The following is a 19,215-nucleotide window of genomic DNA, read 5'->3' on the forward strand; positions in this document are numbered from 1 at the left end:
TCTTTCCGTTTTTCTGGGGGTAGTGGGGTGTCCCATTCCTGCTTTTCGAAGGACATTTCGCTGAGAAGAGACTTCCCTTGTATAGTGACAGGAGCCACGAATCCTAGCGGATCGTAAAGACTGTTAACGGTGGACAGGACTCCGCGACGTGTGTAGGGTTTTTCTTCGATGGCTACCTGGAACGTAAAGGTATCTGTTTTAAGATTCCAGCTTATCCCCAGGCTCCGCTGTATGGGAGGCGTGTCGGTCCCCAGATCCAAATTCTTGTGATCGTTTGCGTGATCATCTGCGTGGAACGCCTTCATCACTATGGCACTATTGGATGCTATTTTGTGCAATTTTAGGTTGGCATTTGCTAACATCTTTTGTGTCCTTTTGAGTAGATATATGGCTTCTTCTTCAGTGGGAACTGATTTTAATCCGTCGTCCACATAGAAGTCTCTTTCGACGAAGTTCCTGGCGTCTTTCCCGAACTCTGCTTCTCCGTCTTGGGCCGTTCTTCTGAGGCCGTAGGCAGCCACCGCAGGTGATGGGCTGTTCCCGAAGACATGTACTTTCATGCGGTACTCTATGATTTCGTTTTCTATGTCGTCATCTTGGTACCACAGGAATCTTAGGTAGTTACGGTTGTCTTCTCGCACAAGGAAGCAGTAGAACATCTGTTGAATGTCTGCTGTTATGGCAATTGGCTCCTTGCGGAAGCGGATCAACACTCCCAGAAGACTGTTCATCAGGTCCGGCCCGGTGAGGAGAACATCGTTTAGGGAGACTTCCTGATGCTGAGCACTGGAATCGAATATCACTCGAATTTGGCCAGGTTTCTGGGGATGATAGACGCCAAACGACGGGACGTACCAGCAGTCTTCGCCTTCTCTCAGTGGGGGCGCCGACTCTGCATGACCACTGCGGAAGATCTTCTGCATGAAGGCCACAAAGTGTTCCTTGGTCTCCGGTTTCCTTTGTAGGTTACGGCGAAGCGAAGCGAGCCTAGACATGACGTGGTCTCTGTTGTTTGGGAGGCGTCTTCTTGGCGAGCGGAATGGTAGTGAGGCCACCCAACTGCCTAATTCGTCCTTGAAGAGCTCCTTATCCATTAACCTGAAGAATTCTTTATCTTCCATTGATGGCACCTGTTTGTCGTCGTCCTTTGTTGTCTGGAACACTGTACTCCATTGTAGGTCACTGAGGTATTTTCCTGCCACAAGCGCGTCTCCATAGTTCCTTTTGGTCTCGAGCTTCTCGTGGACCTGGAAGTGGTTCGGACAGGGTTTGAAGTGGGATGTACGACCATTCTCCAACAAGTTTGTTCGTAGGGCGTCTACATTGTCGGGTTCACGTATTCTGTCTATGCATACTTCTCCCACTACCACCCATCCTAGATCGAGCCTTTGAGCGCTTGGGCCGTTGTGGTCCCCGTTTCGCTGTTCGCGGATCTTGTGTGCTCTCATGAGGTCCCTGCCAAGTAGCAGCATGATCTGGGCGCCTTCGCCTAGCGGTGGGATATGATCGGCAATAGCTTTTAGATGGGGATGGTGTCGCGCCACGTCTGGTGTGGGGATCTCGCTCCTATCTTCTGCCATGTGATTGCACTCGATGAGTGTGGGAAGGGGCATGTTCACTTTGCCGTCTATTGAGCATATGGTGTAGCCATTCACTCTTCTCCCTGTGGTCTCCATTCGCCCTGCGCACGTTCTGAGAGTGTAAGGAGAAGCGCTGTCTTGTATGTTAAACATGTCGAAGAATTCTGACCTGACCAGCGATCGGTTGCTCTAGTCGTCGATGATTGCATACATCCTTTTAGCTCTTTGGGTTTGTCCCTCTGGGTGCACTGCTACCAGACATATTTTAGAGCAAGATCTACCGTCGCTTCCTTCTCCACATACCTCTGTGCATTTGGACACTACCGACGTCGTGGGGGGTGTATCTCCCACTTCTTCCTCCCCGCCCTGCTTTGTCGAAGGGTTAGGGGCTTTGCTTGATTTGGGCTTCATAGCTTCCGGGTGTACAGTAAAGCGGCTATGTGCCTGTCGCTATCGCACTCTGTGCATTTCATAGCTTCTTTGCAGTCCTTGAATAAATGAGTTGTGGAAGCACAACATTTGAAACAAGGTCCCCATTCCCTGAGTAAGTTCTTTCGCTCCTCTATGGGTTTCATTCTGAATCCGATACACTTGTTAAGCGGATGCGGCCTTTTGTGTATAGGGCATTCTTTGTTAAGGTCCCTTGGTTTCTTGTCCCTGGCGGCTGCCTGGCCGGGACTCGCGTGGGTCGTAGGGGGCACGTCCGTCCTGTGGACCGAGATGGGTGTTCTGGTGTCCTTGTATCTTGCTGCTGACCTTTCGTTCCTCGGGTGGCTGGCACTGGATGTGGTCTGCGCCCCTAAGAGCCTTGTGAAATCCATCTTTCTTGGAGGTTGTAGGGTAGCTTCTCCAAGTTTGGTCTCACTCCACAAACTGAGTACAAGACGTTGAGACCCGTTAAGGAATGGTCCTTCCTTGCAAACTCCAGCTCTTGCAGCAGGTCCCCGAGCTCTCGTAACTTCGAGTAGTCTTTAGTTGTGATCTTGGGAAAGCTGTCGACTCTTTTGAAGAGCGAATCCTCGACTGCTTCGGGGCTATCGTAGCACTCTTCTAGCCTTTCACACACTAAGTCAAGACCTACTTGGGGTTGGTTTGCAGTTGCCGCCCGAAGTCTCTTCGCGTGCTCCCTGGATTCGTTCCCCAGGAACTTGAATAGCAGGTTGAGCTCTTCCCTTGCTGAGAAGTCCAAGCTGTTGATTGCGTCTTTGAACGTGAACTTCCACGTCCGGTAGTTCTCAGGGCGGTCGTCGAAGCTGATGAGTCCTGCTTGCACCAGGTCACGCCGGATCATGTACTTGGCTATGTCTGTCAGGCCTGAGGCATCGGCGTGTTTGTCCCGTTCTGAGGTAGTTGCTGGGAGGGTCCGTGCGGTCGCCTCTTCCTTGGCGTGGACGCGTGATGACTGCTGGTCAGTTTGAGGGGCTGTGTTCTCCCGTGTGGGTGTACCTGGATTGCGAGCCGGTTGTGGTGCATCCGTGTGCGCGCTGGCGTGTGGATCACTGTTGCGGCTGTGGCTATCCTAGGCAGCATGTACCATTGAAGGAGCAGCGTCTTCTCCTCGTGGACCCAGCAAGTCTTCTGTGTCTGTGGTCACTCCCTCCGTGTTGAGATGGTGCCCTGGTGTTTATGCTGAAGAGGCTCCTTACATAGTCTTCAGTGCGTTGGACTGGATCCTCTGAGGCAATCCGTCTGTACGGTTGCTCCCCGCCATCCTGTTGCGCGGCTGCTTCTAGGACTTCGGCTTGGGCTATAGCGGCAGCAGCTTCTCTTTCTTGATTTAGGGCCTCTAGGTTAACGTCCACCTCTGTCTTTTTCCGTGCAGCGGTGGCAGTGGCTGCAGCGGCGGTGGCAGCGGCGGTGGCAGTGGCTGCAGCGGCGGTGGCAGCCGCTGTCTGCTCCTCCTCTTCTATGCGAGCCCTTTCTAGTTTCATGGCTGCCTCTTTCTGAGCGTATGCGGCCCTGGCACGTGCGGCCTATGCGGTGGCTCGTGCCTTGGTGGCGTTTGCGCTAGACACGTGAGATTGCGCTGATCTTGCTGACCTTGATGAGTGTCTGGATGTGCTTGAGCGCTGCGATGCGGTCTCCAGGAGGAGCTCTTTTCTATCGCTTTGGGCGTCTGCGATGGCGGTCTGCATGATGCCATTGCACTCCACGTCAATCGCCTTTTGCAGGTCACGTTCCCGCGTGCTGTCTTCTGTGTTAGTTCTTGTCAGATAGGTGAAATATGCCTGTGACAGCGTTACGTAACGTCTATGGTATGACTTAATCTGAGTAATGGCATGTTTGATCTGGGTTTCTTGATCGCTAGCACTTGCGACATTACTTATTTCACGATCAGTGTCCTCCCAGGCCTTCTCTAATTTTTCGCGGTGTGCGTCAATGTCAGCCTCATATTTTTCGCGGCCCTTTTGTGTCAGTGTGACTGTCCGTTTGGGCCTTGCGTATGCCTGCGCCTGTTGCGGTTGCGCGGCGGTCTCTGTGTCTGAGTGGTCACTCTCCTGCGTGATATCTGGTGAGGCTCTGAGTTCTGCCATGCTGTAGGTGTGTGTAGGCCTTTAGCTAGTGTGTGTGGCGTGCGGTCTTTTACCTGTGTCAGCGATGGGCGACTGTCTCAGATGAAGCCGAGCGGTGTCCTGCAGCATTCAGCGTAGGGGTAGCTGTACTTACAGGTGTCCGATGGCTCTGCCGGTGTCCTGGCGGGTGTCCGGTGGCGTTGCCCTTGGTGGCGCTGGCCGTGGGGACGTGCGCAGGGTAAGGTGAGATGGTAATCCCTCACTATGGAGCTGTGCAGAGGGTGAACTCAGACAGAGAAAGGCAATCAGGTTTCGTGTCTGTCTGCAAAGCTGCTGCCTTGTGTGCAAGGTTGTTTGCTGGCTGTGTCTAGTGTGAATCTGCTTGCTTATTTGTAAGGCTGCAGGCTGTATGCAGTTTGCTGTATAAAGTTTGCTGCCCTGTCTGGCAGTGTAAAGCTGCTGCTGCTTTTCAGTCTGCAGAGACTGCTCTGTGTTATCATAAAGTCTAGAGTAGCAGCTCCTGTAAGTGTCTGTAAATCACACGGTATCCTTTTCAGTATTCTGGAGGCCAGGATCATGTGTAAGATGATTAGCCCAGATAGGTTCAACTCTGCCCTCTTTCCAAAGCACAACAAGTTCTGTATCTTTTCTTGACTTTATTTAGGAAAGGGAGCATAAAAGACAGGCACTTGTGAAGAGATGTTGGTGTTTAGATAATGCCTCTCTGTGGGTGCTTTGTAGTAAAGGACAGGTGAAAAGTGTAATCCTGCCACTAGAGCAGTTACAGCAGGTACTCACTCAGCCAGTGGTGATGGTGGAAAAGGAAGTCCCAATGTATTCTGGGTGGCAAGATAGCCTGGGACAGACCATCTGGGGGCAGAGCAGAGGGAGAGAAAGCAGACTAGCTCATTTGAGAGAAAGGCTGGGGCTGCTATAGCAACTCGCTGAAATGTCTAAGGGAGCCACAACATGTAGCAATAATGTTGCATTTTCTCACACAGCAAGCTGCTGGGACAGGGGAAATGACAGGCAACTGAACAAGGGAGAAATGAATCCCATAAACTAAAGGAGAGACAGAGGAATATGGAATCTAGTTCCAGGACAGTGTGTTACTGCTTTGTTCTCTCAGGGTGTGTTCTGCAGTAAGCTGGTGACTGTGTGTGTTACTGTTTTGTGTTCTCTCAGGGTGTGTTCTGCGTTAAGCCGGTGACTGTGTTTGTTACTGCTTTGTGTTCTCTCAGGGTGTGTTCTGCATTACGCCAGTGACTGTGTGTGTTACTGTTTTGTGTTCTCTCAGGGTGTGTTCTGCGTTAAGTCGGTGACTGTATGTGTTACTGCTTTGTGTTCTCTCAGGGTGTGTTCTGCGTTAAGTCGGTAACTGTGTGTTACTGTTTTGTGTTCTCTCAGGGTGTGTTCTGTATTAATGGCGCTATATAAATAAAGATATACAATACAATACAATAAAGCCGGTGACTGTGTGTGTTACTGTTTTGTTCTCTCAGGGTGTGTTCTGTATTAAGCCGGTAACTGTGTGTGTGTTACTGTTTTGTTCTCTCAGGGTGTGTTCTGTATTAAGCCAGTGACTATGTGTGTTACTGTTTTGTGTTCTCTCTCAGGGTGTGTTCTGTATTAAGCCAGTGACTGTGTGTGTTACTGTTTTGTGTTCTCTCAGGGTGTGTTCTGTATTAAGCCAGTGACTGTGTGTGTTACTGTTTTGTGTTCTCTCAGGGTGTGTTCTGTATTAAGCCGGTGTCTGTGTGTGTGTTACTGTTTTGTGTTCTCTCAGGGTGTGTTCTGTATTAAGCCGGTGACTGTGTGTGTGTGTTACTGTTTTGTTCTCTCAGGGTGTGTTCTGTATTAAGCCGGTGACTGTGTGTGTGTTACTGCTTTGTGTTCTCTCAGGGTTTTTTCTGCACTGATTCTGATTGGTCTCATTGCCTGGCTGGTGGTGGATACGTCCAAGAGGCCACAGCAGCTCATATCTTTCGGAGGCGTCTGCTTCTTCATCATTGTCCTCTTCATCTGCTCCAAGCACCACCGTGCGGTAAGAAAACCGGAGTGATATTGTCCCTACAGACGTACATTCAGGATGGTAAAACACCCGAAGCTTCGGGCTCTGATTCTAAGCAATCTCCAGAAATAGCAAGGAAATGGTTGTGTTTTTTATCTTCACTAATTAATAGTTGTGAACTAATTCCCCCGTGGTCTAATCCTCGTGGATCTCTGACCACTCCGGGTTTTACTGTACAACTATCCAGTACACGTAAAGTTTACACACATTATGTATGATATATGGGTTTTTGGCACTCTGGGTCCTGAGGAGAAATGTGAGAACCACAGGTCTAGGAGTGAAGAGAAATGTATCTTTCTCAGACACCCGTCTTCCAAAACCCAGTTATCTCTCTTCTCTCACATTCTTTCTTGCTGCCCACAATCCTTCCACTCTTCATTCTTCTTTTTTCTATCTCTCTTCTCTGTTTCGGTCACTGACCGGCGATCAGTGTCATTCCTGCGGGAACCTTCGCTCACCGTGGAGAAGGAACACTCAATGAGGGGGTGTAATCAAAGCGCGAGGCGGCGTAACGCAGCCGGTCTAGTGCCATAGCCTGGGTCACGCTTTGATTGCTCCTGGACATTGTTGGGCAGTGACTCATGGTAACAGCCTCACGGCTTGATATGAAGTGTCACTGACAGCACAGAGATGGATATAAACCTTTCCCTTCAAATGAACCACTCCCTCTAAAAGGCCTCACGCTGGTCATTAGAGGGATTGCAGGCGGACGTACTTACAGAATAGTCCATCTCTCACCTCCTAAATAAATGGGACAAGCTTGCAGCTCCCTCTTTGGGGATATGAGGCATCCAATGAGTTTAGAAATAAACGTGCTCCGAGGAACCTGCAAACTTGTGTGCGTCCTTTATTCTCCCCTTTCCAGGTGTCATGGCGAGCAGTGTTTTGGGGCCTCGGTCTCCAGTTTGCTTTAGGATTGTTCATCATCCGTACTGATCCCGGGTTCCAGGCCTTCAAGTTTATCGGTCAACAAATTCAGGTAGCATTCAGTCACAATGTGGGCCAGTTTCCATTCAGCGGAGCTCCGGTGACTCGCAATACGAAGGGTGGAGGATGGTGGCGTTACAGTCATGGAAACGCTGACATATTTAGCAGTGCTGGGTCCTGACAGGTAATCTCCCCTTTATTCTCAGATCTTCCTGAACTACACAACGGCCGGGTCTGGGTTTGTCTTTGGAGAAAACCTTATCAAGGACGTATTTGCCTTCCAGGTAAGTGAAGACGTATTTAGGCCCATATATACTAACCAAAATGTACCTGGGACGCGTCCCAGGGTACAGGAGGAGATAAACACGGAATAAACACAAAATAGAAATGAACGTTCCCAAAGAGAAGCAGCTGATACACTAACAGGCGTAGAAGAGTTTCAGGTATTTCACAGATAGTACTTTGTTGTTGAATAGATATGGTGTATACCAGGAGCGGCCAACTCCAGTCCTCAAGGGCCACCAACAGGTCAGGTTGCCAGGATATCCTGGCTTCAGCACAGGTGGCTTAATCAGTCCCAGCTTCAGCACAGGTGGCTCAATATTCGACTGTGCCACCTGTGCTGAAGCAGGGATATCCCTAATATCTGGCCTGTTGTTGGCCCTTGAGGACTGGGGTTGGCCGCCCCCCTGATGTATAGTCATTGCTGTCCTCCAGGATTTCCTAAAAATATACAAGATTAAAGGATATAATGGAAAATATATTTTACTATAAAGTATAATAAAATACCAATAAAAAACTCACAAACATACAGTATGTGGGTATCAGGCAGATAGGACACGCGGTACAGGGAGTCCAAACCAACACCGGTGGCTGGAACCCGTGTGATGGCGCTTGCTGGAGTCCCCAGCCTTCTCCAGCTCAGACCCTCCACGCAGACCTCAGCGGTGCTTGACGAATCAGTGCCGGTAATCCATCTGTTTCGTCAATGGGCGCCCAACGCGTTTCACTGCGGATGCAGTTTCCTCAGGGGCTCCTGATGTTGCCATATATACAAAGCTGGGCGACTCAGGTTCCGGATGACACGGTAGTGAATGGTCTGTAAAGTGTTTCATGCAGTAGAACGGCTTTATAATTATGGGCCACAGTCTGAAATCACAGGAAGATACAATGTTAGTAAAAACGATATCTCGCAATATATGACAGATTTTGGGGTATATCTTAATATATAAAATCGAATGGTTAGTGAGGTTAGTGCTATCTGCGGTGAATCTCATTGGTCCGTGACTGTCATTGCCCAAGAGGTACGCCCGGTGAATCTCATTGGTCCAAGAGGTACGCCCCACTGTGACATCACCTCCTTCACTCTCACACACTTGCAGTCACACCACACGGCCAGAACCTCTGACGACTCCTTGGTAAGTTGACATGTCACACTCTCACCCCCCACACTCACACACAACCCCCCACACTCTCACCCCCCACACTCACACACAACCCCCCACACTCACACACAACCCCCCACACTCACACACAACCCCCCACAACCCCCCACACTCTCACCCCCCACACTCACACACAACCCCCCACACTCACACCCCCCACACTCACTCGCCCCCCACACTCACACACAACCCTGTACACACAGTCACCCCCTCACACTCACACTCACTCAGTGTCACTCACCCCCCACACTCACACACAACCCCCCACACTCACACACAAACCTGTACACACAGTCACCCCCTCACACTCAGTGTCACTGAACACTGTACACACACCCACTGTCACACACCCACTGTCCCCCCACACACACACTCAGTGTCACTCACCCCCCACACTCACACACAACCCCCCACACTCACACACAACCCTGTACACACAGTCACCCCCTCACACTCAGTGTCACTTAACACTGTACACACACTCACTGTCACACACACACTGTCACCCCTGTGCACACACACACACACACATCTTACACACATCTTACACATTACACACATTTACAATTCTCCCTCCGCAACGACAATCGCCCATTACCTTCATTCTCCCTCCGCAACGACCCGCTCATATTACAGCGGACCTTACACCGCCCGCTCTCTGCCCACCTCATATATGGGCGCCTCTCCCTCCGCAACGACAATCCTCTAAACCGCACATATTACAGCGGCCCATTACCCTTACTAAACTGCCGCCCATTACCTTCATTCTCCCTCCGCCACGAACCGCTCATATTACAGCGCCCGTTACACCGCCCGCTCTCTGCCCACCTCATATATGCCCGCCGCCGCGCACATTACACCGCCCGCACGCGTCCATTAACTCGCGCGCACATTACACCGGCCTGTGCAAATACCCCTATAAACCGCCACCCACAACGCACTCTTTCTACATTTTTACTAATGCCCCACAAACTCTGGTACTAATTCAAATGTATTTCTCTTTCTACAATGCCGTGCACCTACGCAGTGTAAATTCTATTTGTAAAATGGCCGACACACTTAACATTCTACATCATTCACACATCAACTACATTAATTTACCAAACTTTTGCCTTTACAACTACTAAATACAAAGATTTGCCTCTACAAACACATGGACGCCGCTCACCGCCTACTCTTTATCAACTTCAATTTCTTCTCAAACTACTCACTTACAATTACAATAAATTTCTATCACTACAATGCCGTACGTTTGGCGTGCACCTACGCAGTGTCAATTAAATGTCTAAAATGGCCGACACTAATTTTCTTTTCCTATTATCCATTTATACCATCTTTTCATTTATTTTCTCTTTATTTCATAGCCGCTATAATACATTTTCTTTACACTTTGCTAATGTATTTTTTTTATCCATTCTTATAATTTAGTCCTTTATTTATTTTTTTCCATAGCCGCTATATCATTATTTATTCCTTTCTTTATTTGTTTGCATAGCCGCTATATCATACTTTCACTTTTACTCAACTTTCCTTCATTCACACATCGCCACACATATTACATTAATACATTCAACATCATTCACACATCAACTACATACATTTAAATCTTCCAATGCCCTCCGCACGCCAATCTCTGGATGCGCTCCGCAGAAACTTTTTTTTTTCAACATTTTTTTTTTCTGCCAAAATGTAAAACTTTATTAACACAAATTTCTACAAACATTTTACATCTACCAATGACCTCCGAACGGCGCTCCGAATTTCTACAATGGCGTGCACCTACGCAGTGTCAATTCAATTTATAAAATGGCCGACACACTACATTTCTTTTACTATTATCCATTTATATTATATTTTGTTTTATTTTCTTTCTTTCATAGCCGCTATAATACTTTTTATTTACATTACCCCCGCTTTGCTAATTTTTTTTTATTCATTCTTATAATTTCTTCCTTGCCGCTATATCATACTTTCATTTTTAATCAACTTTGATTCATTCACACATCACCACACATATTACATTCATACATTCAACATTATTCACACTTCAACTACATACATTTCAATCTTCCAATGCCCTCCGCACGCCAATCTCTGGATGCGCTCCGCACGCCAATCTCTGGATGCGCTCCGCACGCCAATCTCTGGATGCGCTCCGCACGCCAATCTCTGGATGCGCTCCGCACGCCAATCTCTGGATGCGCTCCGCACGCCAATCTCTGGATGCGCTCCGCACGCCAATCTCTGGATGCGCTCCGCACGCCAATCTCTGGATGCGCTCCGCACGCCAATCTCTGGATGCGCTCCGCACGCCAATCTCTGGATGCGCTCCGCACACACCACTTTCACCAACAACTCATTTCAAAAAACATTTTTTTTTTTTTTTTTCTGACAACATTTTTAACTTTATTAACAAACATTTGTACAAACATTTGACATCTAACAATGCCCTCCGAACGCCAATCTCTGGATGCTCTACGCTCACAAACTTTTATTTTAAAATATTCTTTTTATTTGTACCAACATTTTTTTCTTTATTAAATGCTCTTTTTAACTACTTTTAATAAAAATACGTCATATTTACTCTTCTTTACTGCTATTTCACAACACCCACCCACCCTTCCTCTTTCCACACACCCCCACCCTTCCTCTTCCCACACACCCCCACCCACCCACCCTTCCTCTTCCCACACACCCCCACCCACCCACCCTTCCTCTTCCCACACACCCCCACCCACCCACCCTTCCTCTTCCCACACACCCCCACCCACCCACCCTTCCTCTTCCCACACACCCCCACCCACCCACCCTTCCTCTTCCACACACACCCCCACCCACCCATCCTTCCTCTTCCCACACACCCCCACCCACCCACCCTTCCTCTTCCCTCACACCCCCACCCACCCACCCTTCCTCTTCCCACACACCCCCACCCACCCTTCCTCTTCCCACACACCCCCACCCACCCTTCCTCTTCCCACACACCCCCCACCCACCCTTCCTCTTCCCACACACCCCCACCCACCCTTCCTCTTCCCACACACCCCCACCCACCCTTCCTCTTCCCACACACCCCCACCCACCCTTCCTCTTCCCACACACCCCCACCCACCCACCCTTCCTCTTCCCACACACCCCCACCCACCCACCCTTCCTCTTCCCACACACCCCCACCCACCCACCCTTCCTCTTCCCACACACCCCCACCCACCCACCCTTCCTCTTCCCACACACCCCCACCCGCCCACCCTTCCTCTTCCCACACACCCCCACCCGCCCACCCTTCCTCTTCCCACACACCCCCACCCGCCCACCCTTCCTCTTCCCACACACCCCCACCCGCCCACCCTTCCTCTTCCCACACACCCCCACCCGCCCACCCTTCCTCTTCCCACACACCCCCACCCACCCACCCTCCTCTTCCCACACACCCCCACCCACCCACCCTTCCTCTTCCCCACCCACCCTTCCTCTTCCCACACACCCCCACCCACCCACCCTTCCTCTCCCACACACCCCCACCCACCCTTCCTCTTCCCACACAACCCCCACCCACCCTTCCTCTTCCCACACACCCCCACCCACCCTCCTCTTCCCACACACCCCCACCCACCCTTCCTCTTCCACACACCCCCCACCCACCCACCCTTCCTCTTCCCACACACCCCCCACCCACCCACCCTTCCTCTTCCCACACACCCCCACCCACCCACCCTTCCTCTTCCCACACACCCCCACCCACCCACCCTTCCTCTTCCCACACACCCCCACCCACCCACCCTTCCTCTTCCCACACACCCCCACCCACCCTTCCTCTTCCCACACACCCCACCCACCCACCCACCCTTCCTCTTCCCACACACCCCACCCACCCACCCTTCCTCTTCCCACCCACCCCACCCACCCACCCTTCCTCTTCCCACCCACCCACCCTTCATTATGTTCCCACACACCCCACCCACCCACCCTTCCTCTTCCCACACACCCCACCCCCACCCACCCTTCCTCTTCCCACACACCCCACCCACCCACCCTTCCTCTTCCCACACACCCCACCCACCCACCCTTCCTCTTCCCACACACCCCACCCACCCACCCTTCCTCTTCCCACACACCCCACCCACCCACCCTTCCTCTTCCCACACACCCCACCCACCCACCCTTCCTCTTCCCACACACCCCACCCAACCCACCCTTCCTCTTCCCACACACCCCACCCTTCCTCTTCCCACACACCCCACCCACCCACCCTTCCTCTTCCCACACACCCCACCCACCCTTCCTGTTCCCACACACCCCCACCCACCCACCCTTCCTCTTCCCACACACCCCACCCACCCACCCTTCCTCTTCCCACACACCCCACCCACCCACCCTTCCTCTTCCCACACACCCCACCCACCCACCCTTCCTCTTCCCACACACCCCACCCACCCACCCTTCCTCTTCCCACACACCCCACCCACCCACCCTTCCTCTTCCCACACACCCCACCCACCCACCCTTCCTCTTCCCACACACCCCACCCACTCTTCCTCTTCCCACACACCCCACCCACCCTTCCTCTTCCCACACACCCCACCCACCCTTCCTCTTCCCACACACCCCACCCACCCTTCCTCTTCCCACACACCCCACCCACCCACCCTTCCTCTTCCCACACACCCCACCCACCCTTCCTCTTCCCACACACCCCACCCACCCTTCCTCTTCCCACACACCCCACCCACCCACCCTTCCTCTTCCCACACACCCCACCCACCCTTCTCTTCCCACACACCCCACCCACCCTTCCTCTTCCCACACACCCCACCCACCCTTCCTCTTCCCACAACCCCACCCACCCACCCTTCCTCTTCCCACACACCCCACCCACCCACCCTTCCTCTTCCCACACACCCCACCCACCCACCCTTCCTCTTCCCACACACCCCCACCCACCCACCCTTCCTCTTCCCACACACCCCACCCACCCACCCTTCCTCTTCCCACACACCCCACCCACCCACCCTTCCTCTTCCCACACACCCCACCCACCCACCCTTCCTCTTCCCACACACCCCACCCACCCACCCTTCCTCTTCCCACACACCCCACCCACCCACCCTTCCTCTTCCCACACACCCCACCCACCCACCCTTCCTCTTCCCACACACCCACCCTTCATTTATGTTCCCACCCACCCCACCCACCCACCCTTCCTCTTCCCACACACCCCACCCACCCACCCTTCCTCTTCCCACACACCCCACCCACCCACCCTTCCTCTTCCCACACACCCCACCCACCCACCCTTCCTCTTCCCACACACCCCACCCACCCACCCTTCCTCTTCCCACACACCCCACCCACCCACCCTTCCTCTTCCCACACACCCCACCCACCCACCCTTCCTCTTCCCACACACCCCACCCACCCACCCTTCCTCTTCCCACACACCCCACCCACCCACCCTTCCTCTTCCCACACACCCCACCCTTCCTCTTCCCACACACCTCACCCACCCACCCTTCCTCTTCCCACACACCCCACCCACCCTTCCTGTTCCCACACACCCCACCCACCCACCCTTCCTCTTCCCACACACCCCACCCACCCACCCTTCCTCTTCCCACACACCCCACCCACCCACCCTTCCTCTTCCCACACACCCCACCCACCCACCCTTCCTCTTCCCACACACCCCACCCACCCACCCTTCCTCTTCCCACACACCCCACCCACCCACCCTTCCTCTTCCCACACACCCCACCCACCCTTCCTCTTCCCACACACCCCACCCACCCACCCTTCCTCTTCCCACAACCCCACCCACCCTTCCTCTTCCCACAACCCCACCCACCCACCCTCTTCCCACAACCCCACCCACCCACCCTCTTCCCACAACCCCACCCACCCACCCTCTTCCCACAACCCCACCCACCCTCTTCCCACAACCCCACCCACCCTCTTCCCACAACCCCACCCACCCACCCTCTTCCCACAACCCCACCCACCCTCTTCCCACAACCCCACCCACCCACCCTTCCTCTTCCCACACACCCCACCCACCCACCCTTCCTCTTCCCACACACCCCACCCACCCACCCTTCCTCTTCCCACACACCCCACCCACCCACCCTTCCTCTTCCCACACACCCACCCTTCCTCTTCCCACACACCCCACCCACCCACCCTTCCTCTTCCCACACACCCCACCCACCCACCCTTCCTCTTCCCACACACCCCACCCACCCACCCTTCCTCTTCCCACACACCCCACCCACCCACCCTTCCTCTTCCCACACACCCCACCCACCCACCCTTCCTCTTCCCACACACCCCACCCACCCACCCTTCCTCTTCCCACACACCCCACCCACCCTTCCTCTTCCCACACACCCCACCCACCCTTCCTCTTCCCACACACCCCACCCACCCACCCTTCCTCTTCCCACACACCCCACCCACCCACCCTTCCTCTTCCCACACACCCCACCCACCCACCCTTCCTCTTCCCACACACCCCACCCACCCACCCTTCCTCTTCCCACACACCCCACCCACCCACCCTTCCTCTTCCCACACACCCCACCCACCCACCCTTCCTCTTCCCACACACCCCACCCACCCACCCTTCCTCTTCCCACACACCCCACCCACCCACCCTTCCTCTTCCCACACACCCCACCCACCCACCCTTCCTCTTCCCACACACCCCACCCACCCTTCCTCTTCCCACACACCCCACCCACCCACCCTCTTCCCACAACCCCACCCACCCACCCTCTTCCCACAACCCCACCCACCCACCCTTCCTCTTCCCACAACCCCACCCACCCACCCTTCCTCTTCCCACACACCCACCCTTCATTTATGTTCCCACACCCCCACCCAACCACCCTTCCTCTTCACACACCCCCACCCACCCACCCTTACTCTTCCCACATTCCCCACACACCCACCTTTACTCTTCACACACCCCCACCCACCCACCCTTGCTCTTCACACCCCCTCACCCACCCACCCTTGCTCTTCACACCCCCCCACCCACCCAGCCTTACTCTTCACACCCACCCACCCTTACTCTTCCCACACCACCACCCACCCACCCTTCCTCTTCCCACCCACCCACCCTTCATTTATGTTCCCACACCCCCACCCACCCACCCTTCCTCTTCCCACACCCCCACCCACCCTTTCTCTTAGCACACCCCCACCCACACCCTTGCATTTCATAACAACAATCATTTATTACTATACCAATTATTATCACATGGACTCTTACATATGTTTATTACAAATGTATATACCAGTTTTTATTCTTCATCAACGACAATAAAATATTTTTACAAATTTTATATATTAATCTTTCTTTTCATTCTATTTCATTCATATACTTTTTATTACAAACAACATTATTTTTTATTTTATCCATTCACATTCCGGGCAACGCCGGGTCTATCAGCTAGTTCTATATATTTTGAAGCAACTGTTTGGGCGTTTTCAGCCTAAATTCCCCATTGACTTTGGTAGAGAATTTCGGCTAAATACAGTACACCCCAAACGGCCGCTTCGGAGTACAGGTAGTCCTCGCTATTTGTCGTTTCACTTTACTACCGATGCATATACAACGATCTACAATGCGACCCTATGGGCCGTTATCCAACGCCTGAATGCCTTATCCGACACTCACCGCCACTGATTAACATGGGACTCACTTTACACCGGTTTCACTATCCAACACTACTTCCAAAATGGATTCCATGATAACCAAGGACCGCCTGTATATAGAATTACCCTTTTTCTCTCCCACTGGCTTATTGTAATGAGTGCTCGCCACAAACAGGACAGGGCCGCAGGGCTGAGGTGGGGATGTTAGAGAAAACTGACCAACAACCACGCAACCGCGTCCGGAGTGCAGAGTCGTAGTCGTGTAGCTGGGTCAGGGTAGGAGAGGTCAGATTAGTCGTGATACTCGCCGGGGTCTAGGATTGGAGAAGTCGGATGGTCGTTGTGCGTAGCCGGGGTCCAGGAGTAGAGAGGTCAGAATGGTCGTTGTGCGTAGCCGAGGTCCAGGCGTCAGAGAAGGTAGAAGTCCTGGTAGAAGCTGAGGTCAGAGGTAACAGATAAACAAGGCAGAATGCAAAGGCAATAGCAGGGCAGCAGGATGCTAGTGGCAAGCACTAGAAACATAAACAGTGGTTTCTGCTCAGCAACATGCCTAGGGACTGGCTGAGCATATAAAGCACAGAGAGCCAATGGGAAGGCTGCATGCAGTGAGTCATCACACACAGACTGTGTACTGATAGGTCATCGCACACAGACTGTGTACTGATAGGTCATCACGCACAGACTGTGTACTGATAGGTCATCACACACAGACTGTGTACTGATAGGTCATCACACACAGACTGTGTACTGATAGGTCATCACGCACAGACTGTGTGCTGATAGGTCATCACACAGAGACTGTGTACTGATAGGTCATCACACACAGACTGTGTACTGATAGGTCATCACACACAGACTGTGTACTGATAGGTCATCACACACAGACTGTGTGCTGATAGGTCATCACACACAGACTGTGTACTGATAGGTCATCACACACAGACTGTGTACTGATAGGTCATCACACACAGACTGTGTACTGATAGGTCATCACACACAGACTGTGTACTGATAGGTCATCACACACAGACTGTGTGCTGATAGGTCATCACACACAGACTGTGTACTGATAGGTCATCACACACAGACTGTGTACTGATAGGTCATCACACACAGACTGTGTACTGATAGGTCATCACACACAGACTGTGTACTGATAGGTCATCACACACAGACTGTGTACTGATAGGTCATCACGCACAGACTGTGTACTGATAGGCAGGGGCGGAGTGTATCCCATCTGTGGAGTAATGAAGGGATTTAGCATTAACCCCCTGAGTGTTTCTAGTCATGCGACGCCGCCGTGTATTGAAGACAGGAGCGTCCTCCGTTGCGTCACGGGAGGCGGTGCGGGGGTGGAGCCTAGGTCAGGTGCCAACAGGAGAACTGCTGCGGCGCTTGCGCGAGGGGCGTCACCCAATGCGCCTCGGGACGCATAACGGGGCGGGACCGAGGTCCAATCCTCACACTTGTTCAATGTCACTCGTTAGGCGTGAGCATCGTGTGTGGGAAGGTATCGCTTTTATATAGGGAACGTCGCTCTGAATTGCAGGCGGTCTCACAAAATGGTGGTGAGCAGAACGCAATGACAGGCAGATAGTCTTATTGCCCGGCCGTGAGTCTTACCTATTAACAACAGCGTATGAAACGGGTCCGTTTCTTACTAACGGAGGAAACTCTCACTCATTAGTGTCACTCATTAATGTCCCTCACTTACAGTGAGGCCCAAAACTGCCATTGCTCCCCTTGTAACCGCATGTGGTTTCCAGGAAGCCTCTGATCGGTGGTCAGACTGCACTTCTCTTGCTCTGTCTGTAAGGATTGGAGGGTTTAGCCGGGTTTTGTCTCCTTCCTGCCATGAGACGGTGGGTTTCTGGCCCTAGAGCGGCTGGTCTCAGATTCTGAGCAAGCAAAAGGCAGCTGCACTTTAATTAAGAAATGGAACTGTAATCTGGATGGTTGCACGTCAGGTGATGATAACCTTGTGTATTCAACATATCTAAATATCCGTACAATAATCCAGCGAAGCCCTGCGGCTGTCACCTCCTGCGATGCCATCTCTGGCTCTGCCGGTGACAGGGACCGTTTGGTGACAGTATGAGGTGAACATTGTATATTAAACCCCCCCGCTGAGTTCCTTTAGCAGTGAGCGAGCTGTACCTGTGCTGCTACAGTAGATAACTTAGTTATCAGTTTAAAACTTTCCATAAGCTTTAGAAAATAGTTACAAAAATAATAAGCAATATAGTTTAGGACTTGGCAGATTTTGGGGTGCAGCCTGCCTCGGACTCTCCCATCACCCCCAGCACACCGTGCAATATCTATTTCTCTGCAGGCTCTTCCCATAGTGGTCTTCTTCAGCTGTGTGATGTCTGTCCTGTACTATGTAGGCCTCATGCAGTGGCTCATCCTGAAGGTGCGTGGCTTTCGGTAATGTATTTTCACCCTTTCACTGCCAGTGGCGGGGCCTGCAGCGCATTGTGAAGCAAAGCAATGTATTGCTGCCCTCTCTCTCCCTCTAACTCAGGGGTCACAACGCCAGTCCTCAAGACCCCCCAACAGGTCAGGTTTTCAGGATATCCCAGCTTCAGCACAAGTGGCTCCATCAGTGGCTTAGTCTTTGAGTGAGACACCTGTGCTGAAGCAGGGATATCCTGAAAACCTGACCTGTTGGTCGCCCTTGAGTACTGGCGTTGAGAACCCGTGCGTTAACGTAAAGTCCATGAAAGTTTTTTAAATGATGTGGGTACAGAACAGAACGGGGGGGACACAGGGGAAATCCCCATTGTAATGTAAATCACACGATGCATTAACAAGTCTCCTTGTGCAGTGAGCGGTCAGTGTCCGTGATGTTCCCCCGAGCCCGCACTGCTGGGAGCGTTAGGGCTGGGACCCGGTGCGCCCGGCGGCGCGGGCGGCCACACGCGAGTTCCCCACCAGCAGGGGAATCCTCGCGAGCCGGTCCCGGTCCCCCCTGGCTGCACAGAGCACTACACGCTGTGACGCGTCAGCAGCTACGGGATACA

General features: G+C 52.5%; 1 protein-coding gene and 1 long non-coding RNA gene across 5 annotated transcripts in view; one reads left to right on the forward strand and one right to left on the reverse strand.

Annotated features, from left to right (window-relative positions):
• Window positions 1-10,896, reverse strand: part of LOC142469134 (uncharacterized) — a 65,425-nt gene extending 54,529 nt beyond the window's left edge. Inside the window, exons 1-2 of the long non-coding RNA XR_012788966.1 lie at window positions 10,596-10,896; window positions 7,896-8,240 (exon numbers count right to left, since the gene is read on the reverse strand). This is a non-coding gene — a long non-coding RNA (uncharacterized LOC142469134). The remainder of the gene's footprint in view (window positions 1-7,895; window positions 8,241-10,595) is intronic.
• Window positions 1-19,215, forward strand: part of LOC142469133 (sodium/nucleoside cotransporter 1-like) — a 135,367-nt gene that overhangs the window by 50,354 nt on the left and 65,798 nt on the right. For all 4 annotated transcript variants that reach the window (XM_075576067.1, XM_075576066.1, XM_075576068.1 and 1 more), the window contains 4 exons: window positions 5,996-6,137; window positions 7,030-7,143; window positions 7,298-7,375; window positions 18,525-18,605. In XM_075576067.1, the coding sequence (XP_075432182.1) occupies window positions 5,996-6,137; window positions 7,030-7,143; window positions 7,298-7,375; window positions 18,525-18,605 (415 nt within the window). The remainder of the gene's footprint in view (window positions 1-5,995; window positions 6,138-7,029; window positions 7,144-7,297; window positions 7,376-18,524; window positions 18,606-19,215) is intronic.

This window comes from Ascaphus truei, chromosome 18 (assembly GCF_040206685.1).
Source record: "Ascaphus truei isolate aAscTru1 chromosome 18, aAscTru1.hap1, whole genome shotgun sequence".
Lineage (NCBI taxonomy): Eukaryota > Metazoa > Chordata > Amphibia > Anura > Ascaphidae > Ascaphus > Ascaphus truei.